The 27,212-nt window shown below is 39.6% G+C and overlaps 1 protein-coding gene across 3 annotated transcripts in view; it reads left to right on the top strand.

The window, feature by feature from the left end:
- ADAMTS12 (ADAM metallopeptidase with thrombospondin type 1 motif 12) overlaps window positions 1–27,212 on the top strand; it is a 374,077-nt gene that overhangs the window by 219,669 nt on the left and 127,196 nt on the right. For 2 of the 3 annotated variants that reach the window (XM_019013727.4, XM_063700811.1), the window contains 2 exons: window positions 15,768–15,892; window positions 19,477–19,626. In XM_019013727.4, coding sequence (XP_018869272.4) covers window positions 15,768–15,892; window positions 19,477–19,626 — 275 coding nt within the window. The remainder of the gene's footprint in view (window positions 1–15,767; window positions 15,893–19,476; window positions 19,627–27,212) is intronic. The other variant, XM_055367552.2, reaches the window with a different exon arrangement.

Below are 27,212 nucleotides of genomic sequence, written 5' to 3'. Positions count from 1 at the left end.
CAGTGGAAACTGAGGTAACTGACGTACACAAAACCATGTTCTGAAAAGACGTGTCAAACATATTAAGAAACCATGGGCCAAGAAAACAGACAGTGAGTTCAGATAGGAGCCAGCTTGCTCTCACTCCTGTCATGTCCCTGTCTATCCCTGAATTGAGCTCTGATTTTCATTTTGTGGCCCAAATTCTATCCTTTTAATTTTCTCCTAGGACTTGGACACAAACTTGACCTCTAAGCCCTTTCTGTTTTAGACCAATTTGTTTGGTGGCCCCCCCTGCTCCCCTCTTGGGTAGGGGGTTAGGGATGGGATTAGACTCTTTCCTCCAATTCTTGTGAACAGCTTGACATCACAGAGAGTACCAGATTTATCATTAGTTCCACTGCTTGCTAGCCATATAATTTTGGTAGGTTGTTTAACCTGTCTGTGTCTCCATTTCCTCATTTTGTAAAATAGTGATAATTATGTGTATTTCATAGCATTGTCATGAGAATCAAATGTCTTCATTCATGTAATACTTAGCATAGTATCTGGCTTGTAGAAACTGCTCAATAAATGTTACTTGTTAATATCAGTCTTATTATTTTTACCATCATCATCATTTAGCTCCCACAAAAACCCTGTAAGCTTATTAATACTATGCTCATTTCACAAGGACTTCAAAATCCTTGGAGGAAAATAGAAGACCTAAAGGACAAAATCAGGGTCATATGATGTTGGAGACTTCTTTTAAGAACAAGATAGAGACAAAACTGGAATGAGAGTGAGTCGGATGAAGCCAAGTGAATCCCATCCTAGGTGACTATGCCATCCAGTGGAGGAGCCTAATGGCGTTGGGGGGGCTTGAAGGTACAGCAGTAGGGCTGACAGCAGCAGGAAGGAGACAATTGCTTTCACAAAGAAATTCTTCTTGGTGTACTGAGAGTGGTTTAGTGTTGAGTCTACTCTTTTTTGGAAACTCTAGAGTTAAAAGCATGTTGATTTTAAAAATTCAGGCTGGTGGTTTACCCCTCCCCCCAGCTGATGTGTGGGTCTGTATTGTTCTTTCAGGGTAAATGTCAAAAATACTGGCAAAGAATTTTTAGACTTATTCTCTCTCTCTCTCTCTCTCTCTCTCTCTCTCTCTCTCTGTGTGTGTGTGTGTGTGTGTGTGTGTGTGTGTAAGATAGACAGAGTCTCACTCTGTCGAGCAGGCTGGAGTGCAGTGGCACATAGTTCACTGTATCTTTGAATTGCTGGGGTCAAGCCATCCTCCCACCTCAGCCTTCCAAGTAGCTAGGAATACAGGCACTTGCAACGATGCCTAGCTTTTTTTTTTTAAAGATGGGGTCTCACTACATTGCCCAAGCTGGTCTTGAACCTTAAAAAAAAAGTATCCTTTCCTCTGGTAATCAGATGAGTTGTCCCTTAGACACATGAGAAGTTTCAGATTAAACCTTTTACAGCTTGTCTCTTCTCTGCTCATCCTCTTTCTTTCAGTAGCGTAAGCCTGATTACCAGAGCATGGTCAGATTGTGCACTGAGTCAAAAACTGCTATCAGAAATTCCAAGAGAAATCCATACAAGATTTTCTCATTATAGAGAGAGCTTACAAAGAGTGAGAACAATTTTTAACAAAAGCCATGTTCTTGCAAAATTATTTCCCATGTGGAGCTATTTTATGAGCTTTCTATGATTTCCTCTAGGTCAGCTTCCTGCCCTGTTAATTCACATACAAAATGTATAGAAAAGGGGAAGTGGAAAGTGAATTGGATTAGCTTGAGAAGATGAAGTGAAAAAAAATAAACAAAAAGAGGAATCTATTTTTGTTTGAAAAGGAAATGAGGAAAAAATAGTGTGAATGGGGGTTTGCTTTGACATGCTCAAATAGTTTCCAGGATGCTTTATGGAAAATGTTTAGCACAAGTTCCCTCGCATTTATTGTGAGCCATCATAGTCTCTCTGAAGTCCTGTTGCATTTTTTGTGTGCTTAGGGCTGCCTCATTTTAATCCATAACTAATGACTATTCTCAAGGCTCCTGTGATCAAGAGCATACAATAAATTAAATGAGTGTTTCTTGGACTTAACCCCTTCTGAGACTTGGAGATTAAGAAGCTGAAAAGGTTGAAAAAAATGTGCTCAATTACAGCTTTCTGGAAGAGCTGTGACATTTAATAGAAAAGACACTGTCACTGAATTTGTGTGAAATGTCACATATTGCAGATGAAAGTTCTACACAGGGGCGAAGTATCAAGCTGTAGGTAATCATCAACTCAATTAATTGTACACTTGCTTTGTCTGCACGAGGAACTTTAAATAGGAATAGGAAGAAAGCAAGAAAGATTTTGAGAGTAGACTTAAAGCCCTAGCATTTTTTCCCTTCATCAATGACTATCTCTCAGGTTATTCCAGAATTACTCTTATAGCAAAACTGGAATGTAAGAAGAATCTCCTATGTTGAGATTTTATTTTACTATTCAGCTTCTTTCCCTCTCCTTTACTCCTTCCCCAACAGCCCTGCTGCTAGAAAATCTCAACAACCATACAGACCTGCCCATATATTTAGATGGTCCAACCTTAACGTGGTTCTTGCTACTGCTTGATCGCTTTTTCTCTGTTATCCTCCTTATTCCTGTGAAGAACTAGGCAGGGTCTGTTTTAGTCCATCATCTGCTGCTCCATTCTCTGTAACAGAATATCACAGACTAGGTCATTTATAAAGAACAGAAGTTTATTTGGCCTATAGTTCTGGAGACTGGGAAGTCCAAGATCATGGCACCAGCATCTGGTGAGTGTCATTCCATGGTGGAAGGCATCACATGGCAAGCAAGCATCCAAGATAGAGAGAGAAAATAGGGCTGAACTCATCCTTTTCATCCCTGCAGTAACAAACTCACTCCCATGATAACAACATTAATCCATTTACAAGGGCTCTTAATCACCTCTTAAAGGTCCTACCTCCCAATATCTTTACATTGGCAAACAAATTTCAACGTGAGTTTTTGAGGGGAGATTCAAGCCATAGCAATATGAGATTTTACCCTACTTGCAAGCTAACAAGTTAGTCTGCCATGCTTTTATGAATGCAATGCTGGCAGAAGACATGAAAATCCTGAGTCACAGACAAAGGACTTTATTGCTCACAGCATAATGGGACACGAGCATCTGTACCTGTCCCTCTTGTCCCATAATTTGCACCGGGGTGTTGCAGGCAGCCCAAGTGTATGCTATGCATACAGTGGGTTTTATCCCAGCTTAGGACCCCCAAAATAAGAAAGCCCCAATCCTTTAAAACAGATTGTAAGCAAACGTGTCCAACTTTTGCCCCAGAGGAAGCCATCACCTTTATTATTATGGACATAAAGTAAATCATTCCTTTTCCCTGGAAAAAGACTATCTTCTAAGGCTGTTTCCTTTACAACATCCTTCAAAGGATACTCTGGAACAAAACCTATATCTTTGCTCAGATGATGTGCAGAAACATGAGACACCCATGTAGAATCTTCTCCTAGCAGTTCCTATTACAGGCACTGGAATTATTATTGCAGATTTTCTACTGAGTTCCCAAACTTCTGGCCTCTTTACTGCCCCTTCCCTAATCCACAGGAGAACTTGCCTCTTGTTAACTTACCACAAAACCTCCCATTCACCTAGTCTTCACTTGTTCTGGCCTAATGGATGTATTTTCCCCCTTTTCTCCTTTCCTTCATGGGTGGTGTGCATCCTCAGTTTTGTCAGTCAGTATACCTGCTGTAAACCAGGATATATTCAGTGCTTGAGACAAGGAGAAGAATAAACCTCAATTCTTTTTTCTGGAGGAGCTAAGAGGAAAGCAGGCATACAATTTGATTATTACGACCTTGCACAGCAAGTGCTGTGAACCAAGTATGAAGAAGGTATATTGGCAGGAAGCTAAACCAGACTAGGGGGCAGGGAAAGCTCCCTGGAAATGCCCAAATTAAATCTTAAAGAATGAATAGAGGTTGAATGGGTTAAAGGGGGTAAGAGAAAAAGACAGTCTAGGAAGAGGGAACATCTTGAAGAAAGGAAGGTGTGTGGGAGTATGTGAGGGAGATCTGAGGGAGTGCTAATACAAGCAGTTGTTGCTAAAGCATAAACTGTGAGGTTGCAAATGAAAGGAGAGCTTCCTGGAGGCTAGACTTTGAAGGATCTTGAGCCATGGGTCATGATATGGACAGACTTTTGTTTTGATCCACCTGCCAACAGTGAGGAGGATGGATTTGAAGAGGGCCTGGATACTGTAAACCAAGCATAAAATGAAGTTTTGGGCTAAGGACAGTAGGTAGCAAAGATGTAGAGGAGGTAAAATTAGCAGCACATGATGACAGATTGGGATGCAGGATATGGGAGGAGAGGGGGATAACAAGACACTGGCATTTCTAGATTGGGCAACTGAGTTGATGGTGGTTCCTGCAACCACAGAAGGCACAGAAGGAATCGCAGGTTAAAGTGGGAAGAAAGGATTTCGGGGATGCTGAGTTGAAAGTACCTGTGGAGGTGACCATCAGGAGATTTAGGTTCATAAATTTGAACTCGGAGAGATTCGGAATGAGATACAGATGTGGGAGCCAACAATCATATTTTGGAGTGATTTCCAAAAGTATGACTGATTGAGAGTGAACTAAGCAATGAACCAAAGGAAGGACAGAAGAAGAAGGGCTCACAGAGGAGCCCAGGAAGTGGATAAAGAGTAAGAAGAGGACAGAGGTAAGAATCTCGAAAGAAGAGGTTATCTGCTTTTCTGTTTGTCTCCTCACTGAGGGTAGGATTGTGAGGTTGAGGAGTAGAAATAAGCCATAATCATTCATTGGTTAATAACTAAGTCTTTCCAGTTATTCAAAGCAGAGTTTAGAGAAGTCCTCAATAGTTTGGAAACCACTAGTCCTAAACTCATAGCTGCAAACGTGTGTTCCAAGCCCTGCTCTGCCAATGCCTGCTTTGTGACTTGGCTAAGATACTGTCCTTCACTGTTTAAATGAGAGTATTAAATGCATAATTCCTGAGGCCCTTCAGGGAAATGGGCTCTTCATTATGATGAAAACATTGGAGGCAGCATTTGGAATGCAACATCTGGAAGATGACTCTGCTTTCTCCACAACGATGAAGGTGGGTCTTTGCTGACACTGAATTTGGTTCAGGAATGTGGGAGACTGGACCTTTGTAAACATTCGCTTTTTCTAAACAGACACACGTAGATTGGAATGTAAGATTTTCAAACTGGTGATTCAAGCCAGTGTATAAAAGGACAATATTGAAGGTAGAGCTTTTCAGATCCAATCAATTCCCCCTTTCAACAGTGTGCCCTTGCCAGGGACCCTGTGAGCTAAGGGAGAACAAGAGCTCTATTTCTGCCTGTGTAGCTGCTTCAACTCTAATAAGCTTTTATATTCATGGCTATTGAATTAGAGATCTTAATTAACTTTAGCATGGGTGTATCCATGTGTGAGTGTGTGGATGTAGGATACTGTGGGGATGTGTGTGTATGTATGTGGATGTGTGTGTATGTATGTGTGTGTGTATGTGGATCTGTGTGTATATGAGTATGTGGGTGTGTGTGTATGTATGTGGATGTGTGTGTATGTATGTGTGTGTGTATGTGGATCTGTGTGTATATGAGTATGTGGGTGTGTGTGTATGTATGTGGGGGTGTGGGGTGTGTATGTGAGTATGTGGATCTGTGTGTATGTGTGTATGTGAGTATGTGGATGTGTGGGTATATGTATGTGGGTGTGTGTGGATGTGAGTGTGTGGATGTGAGTGTGGATGTGTGTGTATGTATGTGGGTTTGTATGTATGTGAGTGTGTATGTGAGTATGTGGGTATGTGTGTATGTATGTGGATGTGTGTGTATGTGAGTATGTGGGTGTGTGTGTATGTGAGTATGTGAGTTTGATGTGTATGTATGTGGGTGTGTGTGTATGTGAGTATGTGGATGTGTGTGGGTATGTATATGGTTGTGTGTGTGTGTATGTGGGTGTGTGTGTGTATGTGAGTGTGTGGGTGTGTGGGTATGTGAGTATATGGATGTGTGTGGGTATGTATATGGTTGTGTGTGTATGTATGTGGATGTGTGTGTGTTTGTGAGTATGTGGGTGTGTATGGGTATGTGAGTATGTGGCTTTGCGGTTGTGTGAGTGCATGGGCTCTTCCTACCCACTGTAACTCGTCTGAAAGACTACAGGTTCCCTTTGATTCAAAGGTAGGAGTTCTCACATATAATCAGTGAGTAATCTGCATAGGATCATACCAGAAAGTGTTATAAGATCTTCTATTGCAACCCTCCAGCCTTGGTTCAGACCAGTTATTTTTAAGGTGTTTTTGTATTTTTCTGTTTGTTTTGAGTTCATTGTACATTCACATGCAGTTGTAAGAAATAGTACAGAGAAATTCCTATTACCCTTCATTCATTTTCTCCTAATGGTAGCATCTTGTGTAATCTTAGTACAATATGACAACTCAGAATGTGATAGTCCAACAATTCCACCTACCCTCAGATGCACACAGTGGTGTGTGCATGTGCATGATCATGTGTGTATACATTTAGTTCTATGCGATTTTTGTCACACATATAGGTTTGTGTGACCATCACCACAATTAACATTAGAACAGTTCCCTCACAAGCATCCCTTGTGCTACCCTTTCATACCTTTTATACTTCCCTTCCACCTACCTACCTGATCCCTGATAAGCACTAATCTGCTCTGTGATAATACATCTGTATGATTTTTGTCATTTCAAGAATGTCATATAAATGGAATAATACCGGATATAACTTTTGAGACTGGATTTTTTTCATTCAGCATAATTCCCTTGAGATCCATTGAAATTGTGTGTATCAAGAGTTTTTCCCCTCTTTGCTGAGTGGTATTCTATGATATGTACCTATTTGTTTAACTATTCACCCACTGAGGGACATTTGGGTTGTTTCCAGTTTTTAGCTATTATGAATAAAACTACTATAGACGTTCAACTACAGGTTTTTGTGTGAACATAAGTCCTCACTTCTCTGGAATAAAGGCACAGGAATGTAACTGCTAAGTTATATGGTCATTGCCTATGTAGGGTTTTGTTTGTTTGTTTGTTTGTTTGTTTTTTGAGATAGAGTCTCGCTTTTGCCGTTCAGGCTGGAGTGCAGTGGCACGATCTCGGCCCACTGCAACCTCCGACTCCCGGATTCAAGCAATTCTCCTGCCTCAACCTCCTGAGTAGCTGGGATTACAGACACCCACCACCATACCAGACTAATTTTTGTACTTTTGATAGGGACGGGGTTTCACCATGTTGGCCAGGCTGGTCTCAAACTCTGACCTCAGGTGATCCACCCATCTCAGCCTCCCAAAGTGCTGGGATTACAGGTGTGAGACACTGCGCCCGGCCACCTATGTAGTATTTTTAAGAAACTACCAAACTGTTTTTCCATAATGACTGCACCATTTTCCACTCTCACCAGCAGTGAATGATTCAGTTCTACCACATCCTCACCAGCATTTGGGTGTTGTCATGATTTTTTATTTTACCCATTCTGGTAAATGTGTAGTAATATATCATTGTGGTTTTAACTTGCAATTCCCTGATAGCTAGTAATGTTGAGTATCTTTTTATGTGCTTATTTGCTATCTGTATATCCTCCTTGGTGACGTGTCTCTTTATGATGCTTGCCTATTTTCTTATTGTTTTTTTTTGTTGTTGAGTTTTGAGAGCTCTTTACGTATTTTAAATATGTCTTTCATCAAACATGTGTGTTACAAGTATTTTCTTCCACACTGTAGCTCTTTTTATCCTCTTCATAAGGTTTCTCTCAAAGCAAAAGTGTTTAATTTTGATGTGATCCGATTTATCAATTCTTCCTTTTATTAATTGTGTTATTAGTGCCAAGTCTATAAATTCTTTGCCTATCCCTAGGTTCCTAAGATTTTCTATGTGTTTTTCCTAGAAGTTTCATAGTTTCACATTTTATATTTAAGTCTATGATCCATTTTGAGTTAATTTTTGTGCCAGCTATGAGGTTTAGATTGAAATTCTTCTTTCTCTTTCTCTCTTTTTGTTTATTTGTTTTTGGCCTGTGGATATCTAGTTGCTCCAGCACTATATATTTATTTTCCCAAATGCAAATAATGCTTTATTATCTGGATTTGAATTTTTCACTATGAATTTCTTAATCTAAGACTTTTGCCTTTTTTTTTAATACTACACCTTCTGGCCTTCAACTCATATATTCAAGAAGTGCAGAATAAGTGTAATATTAATTTAAGTAAAAGTTTAACAGATCTACTACATTATAGAGTGCAAATATAGTGATGTATTCCAAAAACAAATGGAATTCATTCCCAGGTCATAATATTCACACAATAAACACACAGTAGAACTAATGACATATCCTACATGATGCTTGGACTTTACCTATTGGTACAGGATTCATTGTGGAACATTTCACAGATTGAATATGGTTTGGGTAAGAGCTTCCCCATCCCCATGGGCAACATCCTCATAGGCAATGTGAAACATTGTCAAAAGTTTTAGGGAACTGGATGATATCATTACAACAAACAAAAGAAAAGACTGTGGTAGGAAACAGGAGAAAGACTGGAGAAAGAGTATTCTTTTTTATGGAAAATAGCTTTAGAAATCATAATAATTCAGGGAGGACTGTAAAGAATTGTGATTTGCTGAACATAGACATGTTCAATTTTATTTGTTCGAAAGTTTATGTCCACTAACTAATTGTATCGATTACTTTCAAACCACTGTTTTTCTATTTTCAAATGAATGCAAATCCCTATTTTTGGTTTACTTTACATCTCTTTATTAAAATGCATGTTTCATTATTGTTTTAGTCTGAACACCTTTTATTTTGGGCTGACTCTGCTTGCTGTCTGCAGTTTCTCCCAAAAAAAAGAAATTGAGAACTTGAGTTGCTATTGAATCAAGATATTTGCCCTGAACTTGATTGTGTCATCAGTGGGAAAGTTACAAGTCTGATAAATGGTGACTGACTTGCAGGGTAAGAGGGAGGAAAAAATCAGCTAAGTATCTGATTAGAATCCTCCAGAGGCCGGGTGTGGAGGCTCACGCCTGTAATCCCAGCCCTTTGGGAGGCCAAGGCAGATGGACCACTTGGGGTCAGGAGTTTGAGATCAGCCTGGCCAACATGGTGAAACCCCGTCTCTACCGAAAAATAGAAAAAGTAGCTGGATGTGGTGGTGCAGGCTTATAGTCCCAGCTACTCAGGAAGCTGAGGCACAAGAATCGCTTGAACCCTGAAGGATTGCGCTACTGCACTCCAGCCTGGGTGACAGAGTGAGACCCTGCCTCATAAAGAAAAAAAAAATTCCTCCAAAGCGGATTTAACTGTAATGTAAATCAGTAGATCTGTCATCAAGGAACAGATCCGTAGGTGAAAATAGATGCCAGGACCACTAAATATCAGAACACAGTTACAGGTGTCCCCTTACAATGGTTCCATTTATGATTTTTTGACTTGAGAAAATTATATGCATTCAGTAGAAATGATACTTCGAGTGCCCATATAATCTTTTCACTTTTAGTAGAGTATTCATTAAATTACATGAGATATTCAACACTTTATTATAAAATAGGCTTTGTATGAGATGATTTTTTTCCAATTGTAGGCTAATGTAAGTGTTCTGAGCACATTTAATGTAGGCTATGCTGTTACAATATTCGGTAGGTTAGGTGTATTCATTGCATTTTCGACTTATGATATTTTGAATTGATGACAGGTTTATCAGGACGTAACCCAGTTGTAACTCAAGGAGTATCTGTGTCATTTACTTCTTGTTGCTTGGGGTGAGAATTTGTCAGGTTTGTTTCCTAGTATCTTGCACACATTAAAACAGATGCTAGGATAGAAAGATACTGGAAGCAGGTGCAGTAGTATGGTGAAGTTAATTGAGAAAAGTCTTTCAAAGGTGCTCTGGAATCTTAATGATTTCCAAAACTGTTGCCTTTGAGCTTCCCTATCTTGCCTCTGGTAGCCTAATTAATACAGAATGACTTTTTAACTGGTACCAAGTTCCACTCCAGTTCAAATGACAGCTGTCAGGAGAATGTGGCTGAGAACTGAGGAGATCCTTAGTTATCTAATTATTTTTAGAAGATAGACGATACATAGATATTTAATTATCTACCTATCTTTAGAAGTGTTTGGTTTAATGAGTGCTGTCATTCATAAGGTGTTTTAGAACCATGCTGGGCGTTGTTGGGGCTCTAAACAGAGTTGGTTTTTAGATTATTTAATCATCAGCAGGGCTTCAATATCCTCCCATCCACCATAGCAAAGTAGAGAGTTATAGAGAAAATATAGTCTTTGAGGTGCATATAAAATAATGGAGGACCTATGGAAAATGCAAATATGCCAAAAATGCTACAGATACAACCAATGGTGTAACCAGTTGCAACCATACAGAATTATTCCTATTATTGAGGTTGTATATTTACTTTTTCAAGTGTGAGTCTCTGTAAGCGAGAAATCTTTTTTTTTTTTTTTTTGAGACAGAGTCTCGCTCTGTTGCCCAGGCTGGAGTGCAGTGACGTGATCTTGGCTCACTGCAACCTCCGCCTCTTGGGTTCAAGCAATTATCCTGCCTCAGCCTCCCAAGTAGCTGGGATTACAGTTATGCACCACCACGCCCAGCTAATTTTTGTATTTTTAGTAAAGACGGGGCTTCAGTAAGTGAAAACTCTTTAAGTTTTATGTGCTATTTGCGGCTTTACCACTTGAAAACCATTAGTGATCAATTCTAATTACTAAAGTAAACTTTCTTCTTAGCAGTAGACAGGAGTTAATCATCACTCTCCTAACTATTAATACTTCACATAGTTGTTCGCAAAATCAAATAAGATGAAGTATGTGGAAGTGATTGATAAGCCATAACGTGCTAAGCATGAAACGTGGTTTTATTATTATGTAGAACTTCACTGGGACTCACATATATAAAAACCGGATTAATCTGTTATAAACACACCTAATAGCAATAATTTAAGCATATCCTTAAAAAGACCCTGTATGGTGGCTGGGCATGGTGGCTCACGCCTGTAATCCCAGCACTTTGGGAGGCCGAGGCAGGCAGATCACGAGGTCAAGAGATCAAGACCATCCTGGCCAACATGGTGAAACCCTGTGTCTACTAAGTATACAAAAATTAGCTGGGCATGGTGGTGCGTGCCTGTAGTCTCAGCTACTCGGGAGGCTGAGGCAGGAGAATCCCTTGAACCTGGGAGGTGGAGGTTACAGTGAGCTGAGTTTGCGCTACTGCACTCCAGCCTGGCAACAGAGTGAGACTCCGTCTCAATAGAAAAAAAAAGATCCTGTATGGGAGATACACCTGAATGTGTGTTACAAGCTAGGGAATCGAGAGGAGCCACCCCAGAGATTTGTTCCTTATCTATGATAAACACCTGAGCCTCTCCCCCATCCTGTGGAACACAGGCCACACGGGGATTGAGGCCCTGAGTTTTGGAGTAAATGAAGGTTGCCAGGTGGAGGTTATTAGCAGGACGTTATTAAGTGAAAATACAATATAGACCACATGATGTTGGCAGGTGGTCGTAGTTTTTCTGGCCAGCCCTGCGCCGCTGGACTGTGTATGTTAATGGTGGAGGGTGTCCAGTTCTTGGCATCTTAAAGAATTGGCCAAAACACACAAACAAAGCAAGGAAGGAATGAAGGGTTTTATTGAAAATGAAAGTATACTCCACAGTGTGGGAGCAGGACTGAGCTTAGAGGCTCAAAGGCCCTGTTACAGAATTTTGGGGAGTTTAAATACCCCTTAGAGGATTCCATTGGTTACTTGGGATACGCCCTATGTAAATGGAGAGGATGAAGTAAAGTTACAAAGTCATTTATGGCATATGCCCTATGGAGACGATATTTCCTGTTGTAGCCGAAGTGTGAATGTTTTACCTGCGCCTAGACCCATTTTCCTGCCTCATCTCCCCCTTGAGAGATGTGATCCCCATAAATCTTTATGGAAGGCACAGGGATCGATGGTGGGAAGGCAGATATATTGTCCAGCCCACCACTGGACCCTCTCCCCATCACATAAGCCCCTAATAAAACCCTGTATCTCATTTGCTGGCATTGGGTCTCTTCTTCAGTCTCTTGAACCTGATGCCTTCCCTATTGAGGTTAATAGAGGTTTGGCACAACATCTGTGGTTTCCATCTGAAGTCTCTCTCTCACATTTTGTGTAATTCTTGGCTGTTGCTCATGGCTTTGGCTTTGGTTTAGGTCCCTCTTCTTGATTTCTCTCTTTCTCTCTTATACATTTTAAATTTATTTTTAATTGACAAAAATTATATTCATTTTTGGTGGACAACATGTTTTGAAATATGTGTACACGGTGGAATGGCTAAATCAGGCTAATTAATGCATACATTACCTTGTATGCTTACTTTTTTGTAATGAGACTACTTAAAAATCTACTCCATTAGCAATTTTCAAATATACAGTACAGTACATTGTTATTAATGACAGTCACCATGTTGTACAATAGATCTCTTGAACTTCTTCCTTCTTTCTAAACTGAAATTTTGAATCCTTTGACAAACCTCTCCCAGCTCTTGCCCCAGCCCCTGATCTCTGCTTCTCAGTTTTACTTTTATAGATTCCACATAAGTGAGATCATGTGGTATTTGTCTTCCTGTGCCTGGCTTATTTCACTTATGTCTTCAAAGTTCATCCATGTTGTCACAAATGGCAGTATTTCCTTGTCTTTTAAGGCTGAATAATGTTCCATTATATATATATATTTCTTTCCTTTGCCTTTTCCCTTCCCTTTATTTCTGATTCATGCCACCTGGCCAGTTTTTTATGTTGGGTGGGCACGTTTGTTCCAGATATATATATAATGGAATATATATGATATGTATACCTTACAGTTTCTTTATCCATTCATCAGTCTATGGGCACTTAGGTTGATTCCATATCTTGCTATTGTGAATAATTCTGCAGTGAACATGGCAGGTATCTCTTTGACTTACTGATTGTATATCCTTAGGATATATACCCCATGGGACTCTGGGATCATATGGTAGTTCTTGTTTTAATTTTTTGAGAAACCTCCATGCTGTTTTCCATAATGGCTACTAATTTACATTTCCACCAACAGTGTACAATGGTTTCCTTTCCTCCACAACCTCTCCAAATCTTATCTTTCATCTTTTTGATAGTAGCCACTTTAACAGGTATGAGATGATATCATATTGTAGTTTTAATTTGCATTTCCTTGATGATAAGTGATGTTGAATTTTTGTATGTATATCTGTTGGCCATTTGTATGTCTTCCATTGGGAAATACCTATTCGGGTCCTTTGCCCATTTTTCAATTGGATTATTTGTTTTCTTGCTATCCAGCATAATTTATTGAGAAGGCTGTCTTTCCTTCAGTGAATTGCTTTTTTACCTTTGTCAAAAATCAGTTGGGCATATCTAGGTGGGTCACATTTTGTGTTTCCTGTCTGTTTCATTGATCTATGTGACTATCCCTGCACCTATAGCACACTCTCTTATTATAGCTATATAGTAAGCCTTAATATGAGGTAAAGTGATACGTTCCACTTTATTTTTCTTTTTTCAGAATTGCTTTAGCTAACCTGAGGCCTGGAACTTTTTAAAAAAATTTGATATAAATTTTAGAATGAGCTTGTGTGTGTCTACAACAGAGTTGCTGAGATTTTGACAGGAATTGCGGTAAAGCTATGCATTCATAGCTTGAGAGAATAGATGATGTCTTTATTATGTTGAATCTTCAAATCCATTAACACAGTATGTTTCTGTATTGACTTAGGTCTTTGACTTCTTTAAGCAGCATTTTATAATTTTCAGGATACAGATCCTGTATATGTTTTGTTAATTTATACCTAAGTATTTCACTTTTTGTAACAATTATAAGTGGTAATACTATTGGTAATTGTAAATGGTAATGTTAAATTAATGAGTGTTCTCTAAGAGACCTCTCCCAAAACATAACAAAGAAATGTAGGGTTAAAAACAGATCAGAAAAATATCTGATCATAGTTGATGCTTTATGTGATAACATGCCTTCCTGTCTGAAGGAGCTGGAACTGAGGCACCTTCCCAGTGAGGTTGATGACCAACTGCAACTCCAAGTTTTATCTAGGAACCTTTTTTATATTCTTTGACTCAATATCTGAGCTAAGTGACCTTGATCTAGTTCTTCACTTCTCTGAGGTTTAATTTCCCTTATTATACAATAAAAATGATAATGCCTTCTTTACAAATAATACTGAGTAGATGCAATTAAAAGAGACAGCATATGTAAAAGCATCTGGCACATAGTAATTGATCAAGAAATGTTTCCTTCGTTTCTCTCCTCCCTTTCCTTCCTCCCTCCTTTTTTTCTTTCCTTTTCTCTTCTCCCTTCCCTTTATTCCTGATTCATGCCACCTGACCAGTTTTTTATGATGGGTGGGCACGTTTGCTCCCATCTAGGGAGGGCTGTTAATCTAGCAACAGCTTGGCTGGTTGAATTGGAGGCTGACTCCCTCATTCCCAGCTCGTCCCCCAGAATTCCTCTACCATATGTCATTCTGCTGGATGATGTAACAATGAAAATTATTAAATAATGAAGTCAGTTTCTTCCATCTAAATTCTTTATGCTGAGCAGCTCAGTGACTTTTAACACATGATGAGCCACCTTTCGGTGTTTTCACAAAAGGAAACTGGTCTATAATAGTTACTTATGATGAGGAGACCTAAAAATGCCTCTAACACATAACGGATGCCCCTCGGGCCTTTTATGATTTGGGTGTGGGCCTCAGCAAAATACAGAATGGTAGAGAAGCAAGCTCATAATTTGATGCAGAGACTGTCCTGAAGTTCTTGGACCGAGCCCAGAGCAAGGCTCAGATGAGAGTGAGCCAGTGGAGGTTAGTCATCCTTCTGGTGGAATCCATCCCGTACCAGGGATGGCTCTATGTGGAGGCCCCAAAGAAATGAGGCAAGGGAAAGTAATTTCTCCTTTAGAAATTCAAATTAAACCGGAGCCACTAAAGAGCTGACTATCTTTCTTCTTCTCCCCATTCAACAAGTGTTCATCTGGATAATTTGGAGTAATCCCTTCCCTCGTAGCCCCAATAGTAGCTACCAGCCAGGCAGATGCCACAGGGCTGGCATAGGCCTCAGAAGCCCTTGAAGCTGCAGGCTGGGGGCATCTGCTACAGCATCCTACTTGTTGTCAGGTGACCAATTCTCCTAACTGGTCAGCAGCCTGGAGAGATTATGTCATCCACTGTCCTTCACCCATGGGTGTCAAATCAATATAAAATTCAAGCGTTAGAAAACATCCAGGGCAACTCTAGCCTTGCAGGATGTCTCATGAGAAGAAAAAACTTTTGTTGAAAAACTTTTGCATTAGAAATAAAAATGCCTCTTTGATATTGCATTGATTTAGGATGCAGAGAGACACAGAAATAGACCTTCAAATAGCTTTTGGTTATTGCTAATATATTTTTAAATGTTCTTCAAGGGCTGCTTGTCCCAGGGATAATTTCTGTCTTGGAGTTTTCCCCTTCAGGTTTTTCTAGTGGAGGTCATTAGAATGGGAGTGTTTAAGGCAGAAGATTAGTCAAGAGGAGTCAGTTGGCCTCTGCCACATGACTGCCAAATGTCTGATGCACCCACCCTGAATTCATCTCACTTGGACGCCTCTGGAGATGAATGCCTAATGCAATGGTCCCTGACCACATGCTAATCTCCCATGCTAATCTCTTCCTCTTCTTTCTCCAGCAAGGACTGAAAATAGTTCACCATGCAGAGAAGACACTGTCTAGCTTCTGCAAGTGGCAGAAGAGTATCAATCCCAAGAGTGACCTCAATCCTGTTCATCACGACGTGGCTGTCCTTCTCACCAGGTACACCAGAGACTACATGAAACCCAGGGGCAGTAAAGCAGGGAGGGCTGGCAGGTGAAAAGCTTACCAGGTGTTCAAACCCATGACATTCTCACTATTCTTTGCTGCTCTCGTAAAGACAGTGTCTTTGATCTAGTCAACTCCTGACTTCCCTATCAGTAGAGGAAACAGTTTAACAAACTTGCTAATATGACAAAGCTCTCCTTGTTAATAAACTACATCTGCTGGCAAAATGCAGGCCTCTTTAATATCCCACCGATGATTTCCTTTTTAAAACTGGTTTCTTCATGTAGCTCTATAAAGAATCAGGAAGCTTGTTTGCAGAGCCTCATTAAAGACTCTTGTTACTTTTAACCAGTGGGATTTCCAATCCTTTGCTATTTTATTTTTCTCCAATGTAGAAGCATGAAATATCTTTACAGAAATCTGTACATCTTTTAACTGTTTGATGCTGAGGATAGGATACGAGGAGCAGGTCCCCACTGAGTAGGCAGATTGGTTTGGTTACACCTTTCTCCCATGAAAATATCATTTTGTTCTAATCACAATAGAGCCTATAGTGCTAATAAGAACCACCAAACCTTCCAGGACTCATAGCTGTAAAAATCCAATGAACTTTCTTGATCAACTCTTGCTCTTTGAAGGCTATGTTTGCTCATTGATTCAATAAATATTTATTGAGCACCTACTATATACTAGGCACTATTTTAATCTAGATGAAAGAAGGGCTTATATTAGAATGGGGTAAAGTAAATTCTTCTTGGGCTCCCTATGCCTATTTGTCCAGAAATCCAGGTATGTATAGTAAAGGAGGCCTCTTGGCGCTGCCCTTCAACCACAGAGAACCTCAAGCACTGAAAGGCCCTTGGTGTGCACTGTCCCTTTGGAGGATAGGCTGCCCATGAACATTTTGGCCCTGTGATCTGTCCCTGTGATAAGATCATCTCAATGCATAGAATCCCTACAAGGAAGGATAATCAGCCCCCACCCTATCCAAATGTCTACCTTGCCCTGATCCAAAACTCCAGTCATCAGAATCACTCCTTTGAGTGAAGGTATTCAAATGCTAGTTAAATGTGAATGTATCCCACAGGAAGTTTTTGACATAAGCCTGTAAGAGTAGGTACATTAGGTTCTAAGACACCTTGGGTTGATCAATAGGTCCCCTGGGAAATAGCATGGGTGTGGAATGTAAGCACGGGGACTCTGGGGAGCTAGCAGACAGCCTGGGGACACTGAGGACCTGGTCAAGAGGCCAGGTGAAGGCTTCAGTCAGACAGAAACTTCTGTAGGGAAGAACCCCAGAGTCAGGGAATGGCATTGCCCACTAAGTTGTGTCTCAGAAAGTCTTTCCTTCCTCTGAGAGCAGAATCAGATGCTCCTGTCATTCTCACCTGAAGAAATGAGTGAGTTAATGATAGCTTACATGTGTGAAATGTTTGATTTGGACGAGGCACTGTGCTATGTCTATTAGAACAGCCATTGTTCCATTTACTTCCCACAAGAACACTGGTAGTTGGCTACTATTAATCATTCATATTTTACATATAGGGAAACTGAACCTTGGTTATGTCTCTTGCCCAAAATCTCATTGCTGTTAACGGGTACAATTGGGACTTGAGTCCAAGTAGTTTGACCCCAACAGCCATACCTTAGCTATTACCCAATATGAATACGAATGATCTGCTCTTCTTTTTTTCTTATAGTCACTTTCCTTCCTTAGGACAGGGGTCTGTTTGCATAAAAGTGTGTTGAACCTCAACAGCTCCTAGACAGTGGAGAGCATTTCAAGTTCTATAACAGTATTTCCCACCCTCAGCACTATTAACATTTGGGGCTGATGATTCTTTGTTGTTGGGCCTATCTTGTGCATTGTAAGATATTTAGCAGCATATCTGGCCTCTACCCATGAGATGTCAGTAGCACTCTCCTCCAAGCTCTGACAGCTGAAACTGTCTGCAGACATTGCCAAATGTCCCTTAGGAGGGGGTGAAGAGCAAAATCACCCACCCTCATTGAAAACCACTTGCCTGAAAAGATAGGTAGGATCACGAAGGGAGGGAGGTATGAGACTGAGCTTTGCCTCTGAGAGACTATCCTGAGATCCACATTAACAGAGTTGTCTACAGAACAGCATTCAGTAGGTGGAAGATTTGGCATGAAACACACCCAGTGTGGGTTCCACATGTGCAGCTAGTGGCTGCTGCAAGCCAAGGCATATTTTCTGTTACATAGTGGCCCCAGTGCATGGTGGAAGTAGAGCTTAAGCTGCTTGCCTGTAAGAACCATGTTCCTATAATTCTTTTGTTAGCCACTTTTTTCTTTAGTGCTGGACACTTCAGAGGCACTCTATAATCAGTATTTAATGCGCCTGACCTCCTGCCATATCAAAATGAGAAAGTCAGGGGATCAGCAATGAGCACCATTCATCTTTTTCCAGCAGCTTCACACAGACCTGGACTTTTTGAATGAAATAATAACAAGTGCATTCTGCAGCAGGGGTAGAAAAGTGTTTGATTGGTTCTCTTACAGACCTAGAAGTTACGTAAATGATTGGGCTGTATAATCTCGCTCTCCAGTACTGAACCCCCAGTAACTGCTGCTGCTAGTGAGAGTGCGGATTTGAGTTTGTGGTGCATGTGCTGAGACTGGGCCTGCTCTTTCCTGTCCTATTACCCCAGCCATTGCAACCTGGAGAGCTGAAGATTCACATGGGTTCTCAAAGTCTGGATCTTTTCCATGTCCCAATGGATAAAAAAAGCAGGAGACCATTTGCTGCTAGAAATGGTGCCCACACAAACCCCGTTAGCTGCTGGTGTTCAATTAACTAGAGCTCATAACATTGTGGCCATTTCTGCTAGTCCCTCTTGGCAAAGAACTCCTTTTGTGCTAAAGAAAACCTAGTGACTAATTAGTGACTCTTTCAAAACTCTTGTCCGTGATTGAAATAATCTCTACCAGTTTATGGGAGCATGTTTTTTCTATTTAAAAGCCATAATTAGTATTTTCTGAGATTCTAGGTGTACACGCACACACAGGCATGCATTCTCTCATATATGCAATATTGTTAGTGGAATGAGGCTGGATAGACAAGTATTAGATCTCTGGATAGGTTGATGGGACCAACTATCTTTTTCATGAATGGGAAAAAGAAGTTCTTAGATGAGTTTTGAACGCAGACCTCAGAAAGACTAAAAAGGATTTTCATATTTGAAAAACTCCAGTCACTGCTGATTGTTCCTTCCCTATTTAAAAGTTCAAATTAACTTGAGTTTTCAATAAAATCTTTTGTTGGCCAAATCATGTAATTTGACCTCCCGAGATCCAGAGCAAAATAAGCTCAAAATAACACATTTGCTACATTTTCCCACATTCTGTGTTGGAGAAATTCAGCAATCAAAAGGTAAAATCAGAATCATCTCAGTGAATTCAAAATTGCTGCCTACATTCATGTAGACTTTTTAAAAAATGCCACGCATACTTTACAGACCATATTGAATGTGAGTTTATACCCAGATTTTTTTCCAGGAGGTTTTTCCAGATGTTCCTTTGGGCGCCTGAGCTTCTGTATTCTCTGCTTTCAGAAAGGACATCTGTGCTGGTTTCAATCGCCCCTGCGAGACCCTGGGCCTGTCTCACCTTTCAGGAATGTGTCAGCCTCACCACAGTTGTAACATCAATGAAGACTCGGGACTCCCTCTGGCTTTCACAATTGCCCATGAGCTAGGACACAGGTAAAGGGCCAGTGATAGGGAGGTTTGCTCACCATATTCATGTGTCAATATCAGCAGAGAGAATGGAACACACCTCAAATTGGGGGTCAGGAGACTCAGATTATACTGTGGCTTGTGACTCACCCTCCTCAACCTCTGCTTTCATCTGTAAAGTGGGGATAGTAATGCACCTCATGGGCTCCAATGTCTCCACTGCCCAGACCATGTATACTCACACACATCACAGAACCAAATAGGCCACTCCAGTTCTCTGGATTAGAATGGAGGAAGGGCAGAGATAAGCTTGAACTCAGTTGTTTAATTGAGGAATAACCCTTGGTTAGTTCTTATGAAATGATAATGTTAATATCACTAAAAAGCCATAAAACCTAACATTTTTGCACCTTACTTTGTGCCATTGTGCTTTTCATTGCATCATTGAATCTGCTTAACAGCCTTTTGAAATAGATGGTACTGTTAGTCCCGTTTTACTTATGTTTATTAAAGAAGGACATGGAATAAATAAAAAATGGAAAACTGCTGTAAATTTGGAAAGACTATAATGTGAACACCAGTTAACTGGATGTCCAAGTTGTTCACAAAAATGTGTGAATTTGATTAGGTGAATTCCTTGAAGGCAGGTTTCAGAATGCTTGAGTGAAGATATAATGAGATTCTGAATTCACCAGATATCAGAGGTTTCCATGGAGGAAAGTTCTTAGCTTATTTGTAACTTTATTTGCTGTTATATTTGCTAACCACAAATAAGAGAGCATCATACTAATAGGAAACTGGGTGGGGAGGCACATGAACAGCTGAATTATGTCCCCTGCCTGTCATGTATCCACCAGCCTGGATCTCCTCCCTTTGAAGAAGGAAAAATGCTGGGGAATATTCTTAGTGCACAACTAGAAAAGAGGCAGGATTGGAAAAAACACTGGAGACTGAATTATTCCAGGCCTGGCCTCTCCAGTTTCGGCTTGCTCACCATTTTTCTAATATAACATTTGGACTTTCTAAAACAATTTTACCTACATTATAAAGCCAGAGCATTGCTTTGAGAATTGGAGAAACAGAATTGTTGTTCTGACTTTTCTGTTGACCAATATTATGACCTTAGATGATTCCCTTTACCACTCTATACCTGTTTCCTCATCTATAAAATGAGTAGGTTGAACTAGGCAATATCTAAGGTGATTTATTGGATTCTCACCAAAAAGGCCTTGGTTATAAATGTGATATATTCCAGTATCCTTAGTTGTCAAAAATTCAGAGATAGAGAAGCTAAGTGACTTGCTTTCATTAAATAATAATTAGGGATGCAGGGGAGCTGACCATCTTGATGAGGCTAGGCCATAGTTGTTGGCATGTCGATAATAAAACCTGGCAAAAGGTTAAGTTATTGTTATGCACAAACAGACAGGAGCCCCCAGTTCTGAAATGTGGAAGGACGTGGCCCCTGTGGCCTTCAGTCAAGACATTGCTGTCAACAGTACCTGCTGGCCAAACAATGCTAGGTGACTGTAACTGGGTCAAACTGAGAAGTTATCACTCAAGCCATCCCATCAATGGTATACTCAAACCAAAAAGAAGTGGAAAAGACTTTGCTTGATAAAAGACATTTTCGAATCCTCACTTTTTGTGTTCCAAGGATGGATTCTTTCTATCCTCAAGTTCAACCTGATCTTGTAACAAGAATATGTTAAGCATGTCCTTCAAAAGCAATGTTGCCCAATTTTTGAGGCAATCATTGACTTAACTTCCTGGGCATGGACACTTCACCTTTGTAAGGAAGGCCACCTAAGTAAACAAAGCTAAGGGCAAGTATGATCCTCCTTTCAGATTTCAAATTTTCTCTAATAAAGTTAAGAACCTCATGGTAACATTACTTGGGCACAATTTCCCTGAACACTTAAAAACAAATAGTGGTAGATGTTTAGTAGTTATTGGGAGTGGTGGATTATTTAACAGACTAGAACTGAGTCACTACCTGAATCACTTTGATATTGTAGTAAGTTTAAACTGAACACTCGTTCAGAACTATCTGATGCATTGTGGAAATAAAACTACTATAAGGTTTCTTTATCCTATGCTTTTGTTGTTATTATTGTTCTATTTCAAATTATGCAGGAAAAAAGTGAGGATCTAGCTCCTAAAAAAACCTCTAACTAAATATGAAGTTTCTAAGTAAAAGAATTAAAGAACACTGAAGGCAGAACTAGAGAACCATCTTTGAGTTTATTCAGAAAGCCATTATTCTCAGCAAACTAACACAGGAACAGAAAACCAAATACCTCATATTCCCACTCATAAGTGGGAGTTGAACAGTGAGAACACATGAACACAGGGAGGGGAACATCACACACTGGGGCCTGTCGGGGTTCAGGGGAAAGGGGAGGGATAGCATTCGGGGCATACCTAATGCATAATCTAGGCTTAAAACCTAGATGATGAGTTGATGGGTGCAGCAGACCACCATGGCACATGTATACTTATGTAGCAAACCTGCACATTCTGCACATGTATCCCAGAACTTAAAGTAAAATAAAATAAAATAAAATAAAAATAAATAAATAAAACTAAAAAAAAAAAAAGTCAACCCCGAGACAAGGATTTGAGAGCAATTAATTTATGTGGAAGGTAAAGGAAATACCAGTAGGGAAGTAGGGTGTAAAACAGAACAGAGAAGGTAGACAATAAACAATTCATTATCTCAGCTTCCACTCTGAGCAGTTGAACCTTAATCCCATGGACAAACTCCAAGAACGATATACAACACACGTTTCAGAGTTACCCTACCCAGCGTGAGAAGAACTGGGCTGTTTTATATACCAACACCCTTAAGTTGTTGGTTAGAGGCTGTTCCCAGAGGTTGTTATTAATAATTCCTTGATACTTTCAGCAGAGCAGTCTAATTGGCTCTGGAGAAATCCCAGGTAAAGAGATGCATATACTAGCAGCTGGAAGGCAGCTAGTATTGAGTCTATGAACAGGTACCAGTAGCATCTGTTACCAATAACTTACTCAGCGGCATTAAATGCTGCCCCTTAGAAAGTTATAAGTCATGGAAGATAGAATATACATACTTTTCCATATGCCGTCTACTAAGTATGATGAAAAACACTGAACACTATATCAAAAACAAACATAGGAAGACTGAAAGATGGAGAGAAGGAAGACAGGCTGAGGACCACAGAACCTGAAGAGTGACATGGTGGTGAATTTCCTGGCTTTTCTTTTCTCTCATATATGCCAGACTTGGAACTGATGATGGCAACAACCTGGAAATACACACACACACACACACAAACACACACAAAATCACCCACATACGCCTGTTCTCTCTATCCAAAGGAGTAGGAAAGGGACAGTCTAACAAGGCAGAAAATTTTAGACAGTAACTCTTCTACTCCAGGTGAACAGCAAAGGAAAGAAAAAACTGTAAAACTGTGGCTCTATGCTAGCAAAGTCTGAGTGGGAAGCCTAGACTTGCATCTGTGTGAAGCTATAACAAAGCATCAAACACCACTACTTGGGTAGTGTCAAAAAGACCAGTTAGGGACTAAGACTTTGATCCCTACAGGCCAGTAATGAGGGCTCCCCTAGCCCCACCCCTGTGGTGTCAGGACAGATTACATGGGGAGCCAGAAATTTCATCCACCCCTAGACAGTAACAAGGAGCCATCCCTTTGACAACTCAGGTACCTATAGAGGCTTGGCAGTATTGAAGCAGTGGCCCCACTCCCTTCCCCTCCAGAGTAGTGTCAGAAAAGCAAGCTAAAACTGAAGATTTAAATAAGATCCATAACATAATATAAAATCCTCCAGGTTTCAATATAAATCACTCATTATACCAAGAACCAGAATATCTCAAACTGAATGAAAAAAAAGAATGTCAAGAGATGACAGATTTTAGAATTAGCTGACAAATATTTCAAAGCGGCCATGGTGAAAAAGCTTCAATGAGCAATTACCAACAACCTTTAAACAAATGAAAAAATAATGTGTCCGCTAAGAAATAAAAGACATGAAGAAGAGTCAAACATGTAGAACTGAAAAATGCAATAATGTAAATAAAAAGCTCAGTGAACACTAGGGCTCAACAGTAAAATGGATGAGAAAGAGGAAAGAATTAATGACCTAGAAAATAGAACAATAGAAATTATGTAATCTGTATGAGCAAAGAGAAAGAGACTAAAAGAAATTGAACAGAGCTTCAGAGACCCATGAGAATATAACAAAAAATCTGACGTTCATGTCATTGGAGCCTCAGAAAGAGAGGAAAAAGACAATGGTGTTGAAAAAGTGCTCAAAGAACAAATGGCTGAAAATTCTGCAAATTGAATGAGACATAAACCCACATATTTAAGAAGCTGAGAGAAACTCAACCAGGTTAAACCCAAAGAAAATGCATGCCCAGGCCTATCATAATTAAACTTCTGAAATCTAAAGAGAAAGGAAAATCTTCAAAGCAGCAAGAGAGAAATGATACCCCATCTATAGGAGGGAAACTATTTGAGTGACAGTGGATTTCTCATCAGAAACAATGGAAGCCCAAAGAAGTGGTGCAATATTTTTCAATGTTAAAAGAAAAGACCTGTCGACAACCAAGAATCATAAACCAAATAAAGTGGATGAGAAGGGAAAACTTTCTAATTCATTTTAGGCAGCTAGTATTACCCTGGCACTAATTTCAGACAAAGACAATGCAAAAGAGAAAACTAAAGAACAATATCCTTCAGGAATATAGATGTAAAAAAATTAACAAAATATTAGCAAGTAGAATTCAGCAATATAAGAAAAAAAGAATTAGACACAATGACCAAGTGGGATTTATTTCAGGGATGCAAAGCTGGCTCAATATTTGAAAATCAGCATAATCCACCATTGTAACAGGCTAAACAAGAGAAACCACATGATTATATTAATATTAATTTTAGTATATAAAACATTTGACAAAATTTGACATCTATTCATCATAAAAAACACTCAGAAACTGAAATTTCCTCAACTTGATAAAGAACATCTTCAAAAAATTTAAACCTAATATTATACTTAATGCTAAATCACTGAATATGTTTCCCCTAAGATCAAAAACAAGACAAGGATGTCCATTCTCACCACTTCTTATTCAACATAGTACTAATAGTTGCAGCCAGTACAATAAGATAAGGAAAGGAAATAAAAAGCATACGTATGGGAAAGAAAGAAACAAAACTATCCCTGTTTGCAAGTAACATCATTGTATATGTGGGGGACCCCATATACAATGAGAGAACTGATCTTTGACTAAGTCTACAGAAATATACAATGGGGAAAGGACACCATGTTTAATAAATGGTGCTGGCAAAATTGGATAGCCACACGCAGAAGAATGAAACTGGACCCCTATCTCTCACCACATACAGAAACTAACTCAAGATTGATCGAAGACTTAAGTGTAAGTCCTGAAACTACAAAAATCCTAGAAGAAAACCTAGGAGAAACTCTTTTGGTCCAGGCAAAGAATTTATGGCTAAGACCTCAAAAGCAAATGCAGCAAAACAAAAAATAGCCAAATGGTACTTAATTAAACAAGAAAGCTTCTACACAGCAAAAGAAATAATCAGTGGAGTAAACAGACAACCCACAGAGTGGAGAAAACATATGTAAACTATACATCTGACAAAGGACTAATATCGAGAATCTATTAGGAATTCAAACAACTGAACAAGAAAAAATAAACAACCCCATTAAAAAGTAGGAATAGGATAAGAACAGACATTTTTCAAAAGAAGACACAAAAGTGGCCAATAAACATATAAAAAATCCTCAACATCACTCATTATCAGAGAGATGCAAATTAAAACCACAGTGAGGTATTATCTCACACCAATCAGAATGAGTATTATTGAAAAAATCAAAAAATGACAGCTATTGGCAAGGATGTGGAGAAAAGAGAATGCTTATACACCACTGTGGTTGGAAATATAAATTAGCACAAACTCTATGGGAAACAGTATGGAGGTTTCTCAAGAGCTAAAAGTAGAGCTATCATTCGACCCAGCAATCCAACTACTGGTTAGGTACCCAAAGGAAGAGAAATTATTGTGTAAAAAAGATACCTGCACTCATATGTTTATTGCAGCACTATTCACAATGGCAAAGTCAGGAATCAACCAACAGATGACTGGATAATGAAAATGTGGTATATATAGACCATGGAATACCACACTGCCATAAAAAAGAATGAAATCATGTCTTGTGCAGCAACATAGATGGAGTTGGAGACCATTATCCTAAGTGAAATAACTTAGAAAATCAAATGCCTCATATTCTCACTTACAAGTGGGAGCTAAACAATGAGTATGTATAGACATACAGAGGGAAATTATAGACACTGGGGACTCCAAAAGCTGGGGAGAGTGGGAGGAGAATGAGTTGAAAAGTTACCTACTGGGTACAACGTTCACCATTTGGGTGATAGGTACACTAGAAGCCCAAACCTCAGTGTTATGCAATGTATCTATGTAAAAGACCTGCACATGTATCCCCCAAACTTATACAAATAAAGAATAGAAAAAAACTGTTAAGGTGCCTCTCAGGTACTTCTCTTTTAGTTGTATAATTCTAATTAGCTGTGGACCAAACTGAGAAACATTGGTGAGATCAACGAAATGGCCTGGGACAGACCATAAGGAGAAAAATATATTAAAACAATATCCCAAGAAGACACCCATCATAGTTTAATAACAAAGATATCCCTTTGTTTTTTGCACACTTGTTTGTTTCATCACTGATTGTGTATAATGCAAAAGAGAAAGTAACTTGTGCTATCACCCAAGTGAATAATTTTACTTTTATTTTGAGAGAAAACTTAAAAATCCATTTGTGAGGGCCGTAGATTATATGGCTTGGTGTATCGACATATCCACAGCTAAGAAGATCATTATTCATGTAGGTTTTTAGAACCTTGCTTGCAGTTTAGGATTTTAACTACTGAACAGTCAAACTTGTAGAGTACTTCATGATCTGGGCGGGGCTGGATTTGTAGCAGACTAGGGAAAACCTGCTCAGAAGGAAGCTTTCGTTGAACCGCATTCTTTGTGGGTGTGTGGTAAGAGCTTTGTACATTGATTCTCTGACTCCTTTGTGAGTTTTATATTCATGTGGAATGTGATTAGAGTTTGTTAAGTACATTGATAATACCATAATGCATGAAAACACAAGAAAATCTCCAAATCCCCCAAAGACTCTTCTCAGCAAGAGTTGCTAATACTGATCAGAAGGTTTCATTAAAGTTGGATATGAGCTTCCCAGTCAGACGAGTTGAATTTCACTACAAAGAGTAAAAGGTCATACAGATTTAGAAATTTAAGCCAATGTCTCCAGGTTTAAATGTCTAGTGTCTCAAAGTCCACCCCAGTGGAGAGAGTTCTGGGAATCTCAGAAAACGTCTTTGGGTGATCTTGAGAACGTGGCTTATAAACAAAGGCTTCTGAATTGTCTTCTTCCCTAGGCACCCTCGTGCCATGGTGGATGGTTAAGCTTTTCAAGGCCCTTAAAGGCTGCTTCACTGGGTCAGCCCTGGCAGTGGAAGGTCAGGGAACAGACCAAGTGACACATGG

The sequence above is a fragment of the Gorilla gorilla genome, chromosome 19 (assembly GCF_029281585.2).
Source record: "Gorilla gorilla gorilla isolate KB3781 chromosome 19, NHGRI_mGorGor1-v2.1_pri, whole genome shotgun sequence".
Lineage (NCBI taxonomy): Eukaryota > Metazoa > Chordata > Mammalia > Primates > Hominidae > Gorilla > Gorilla gorilla.
Note: the sequence above shows the minus strand (reverse complement) of the source record. Positions and strands in the feature narration are given on the sequence as shown.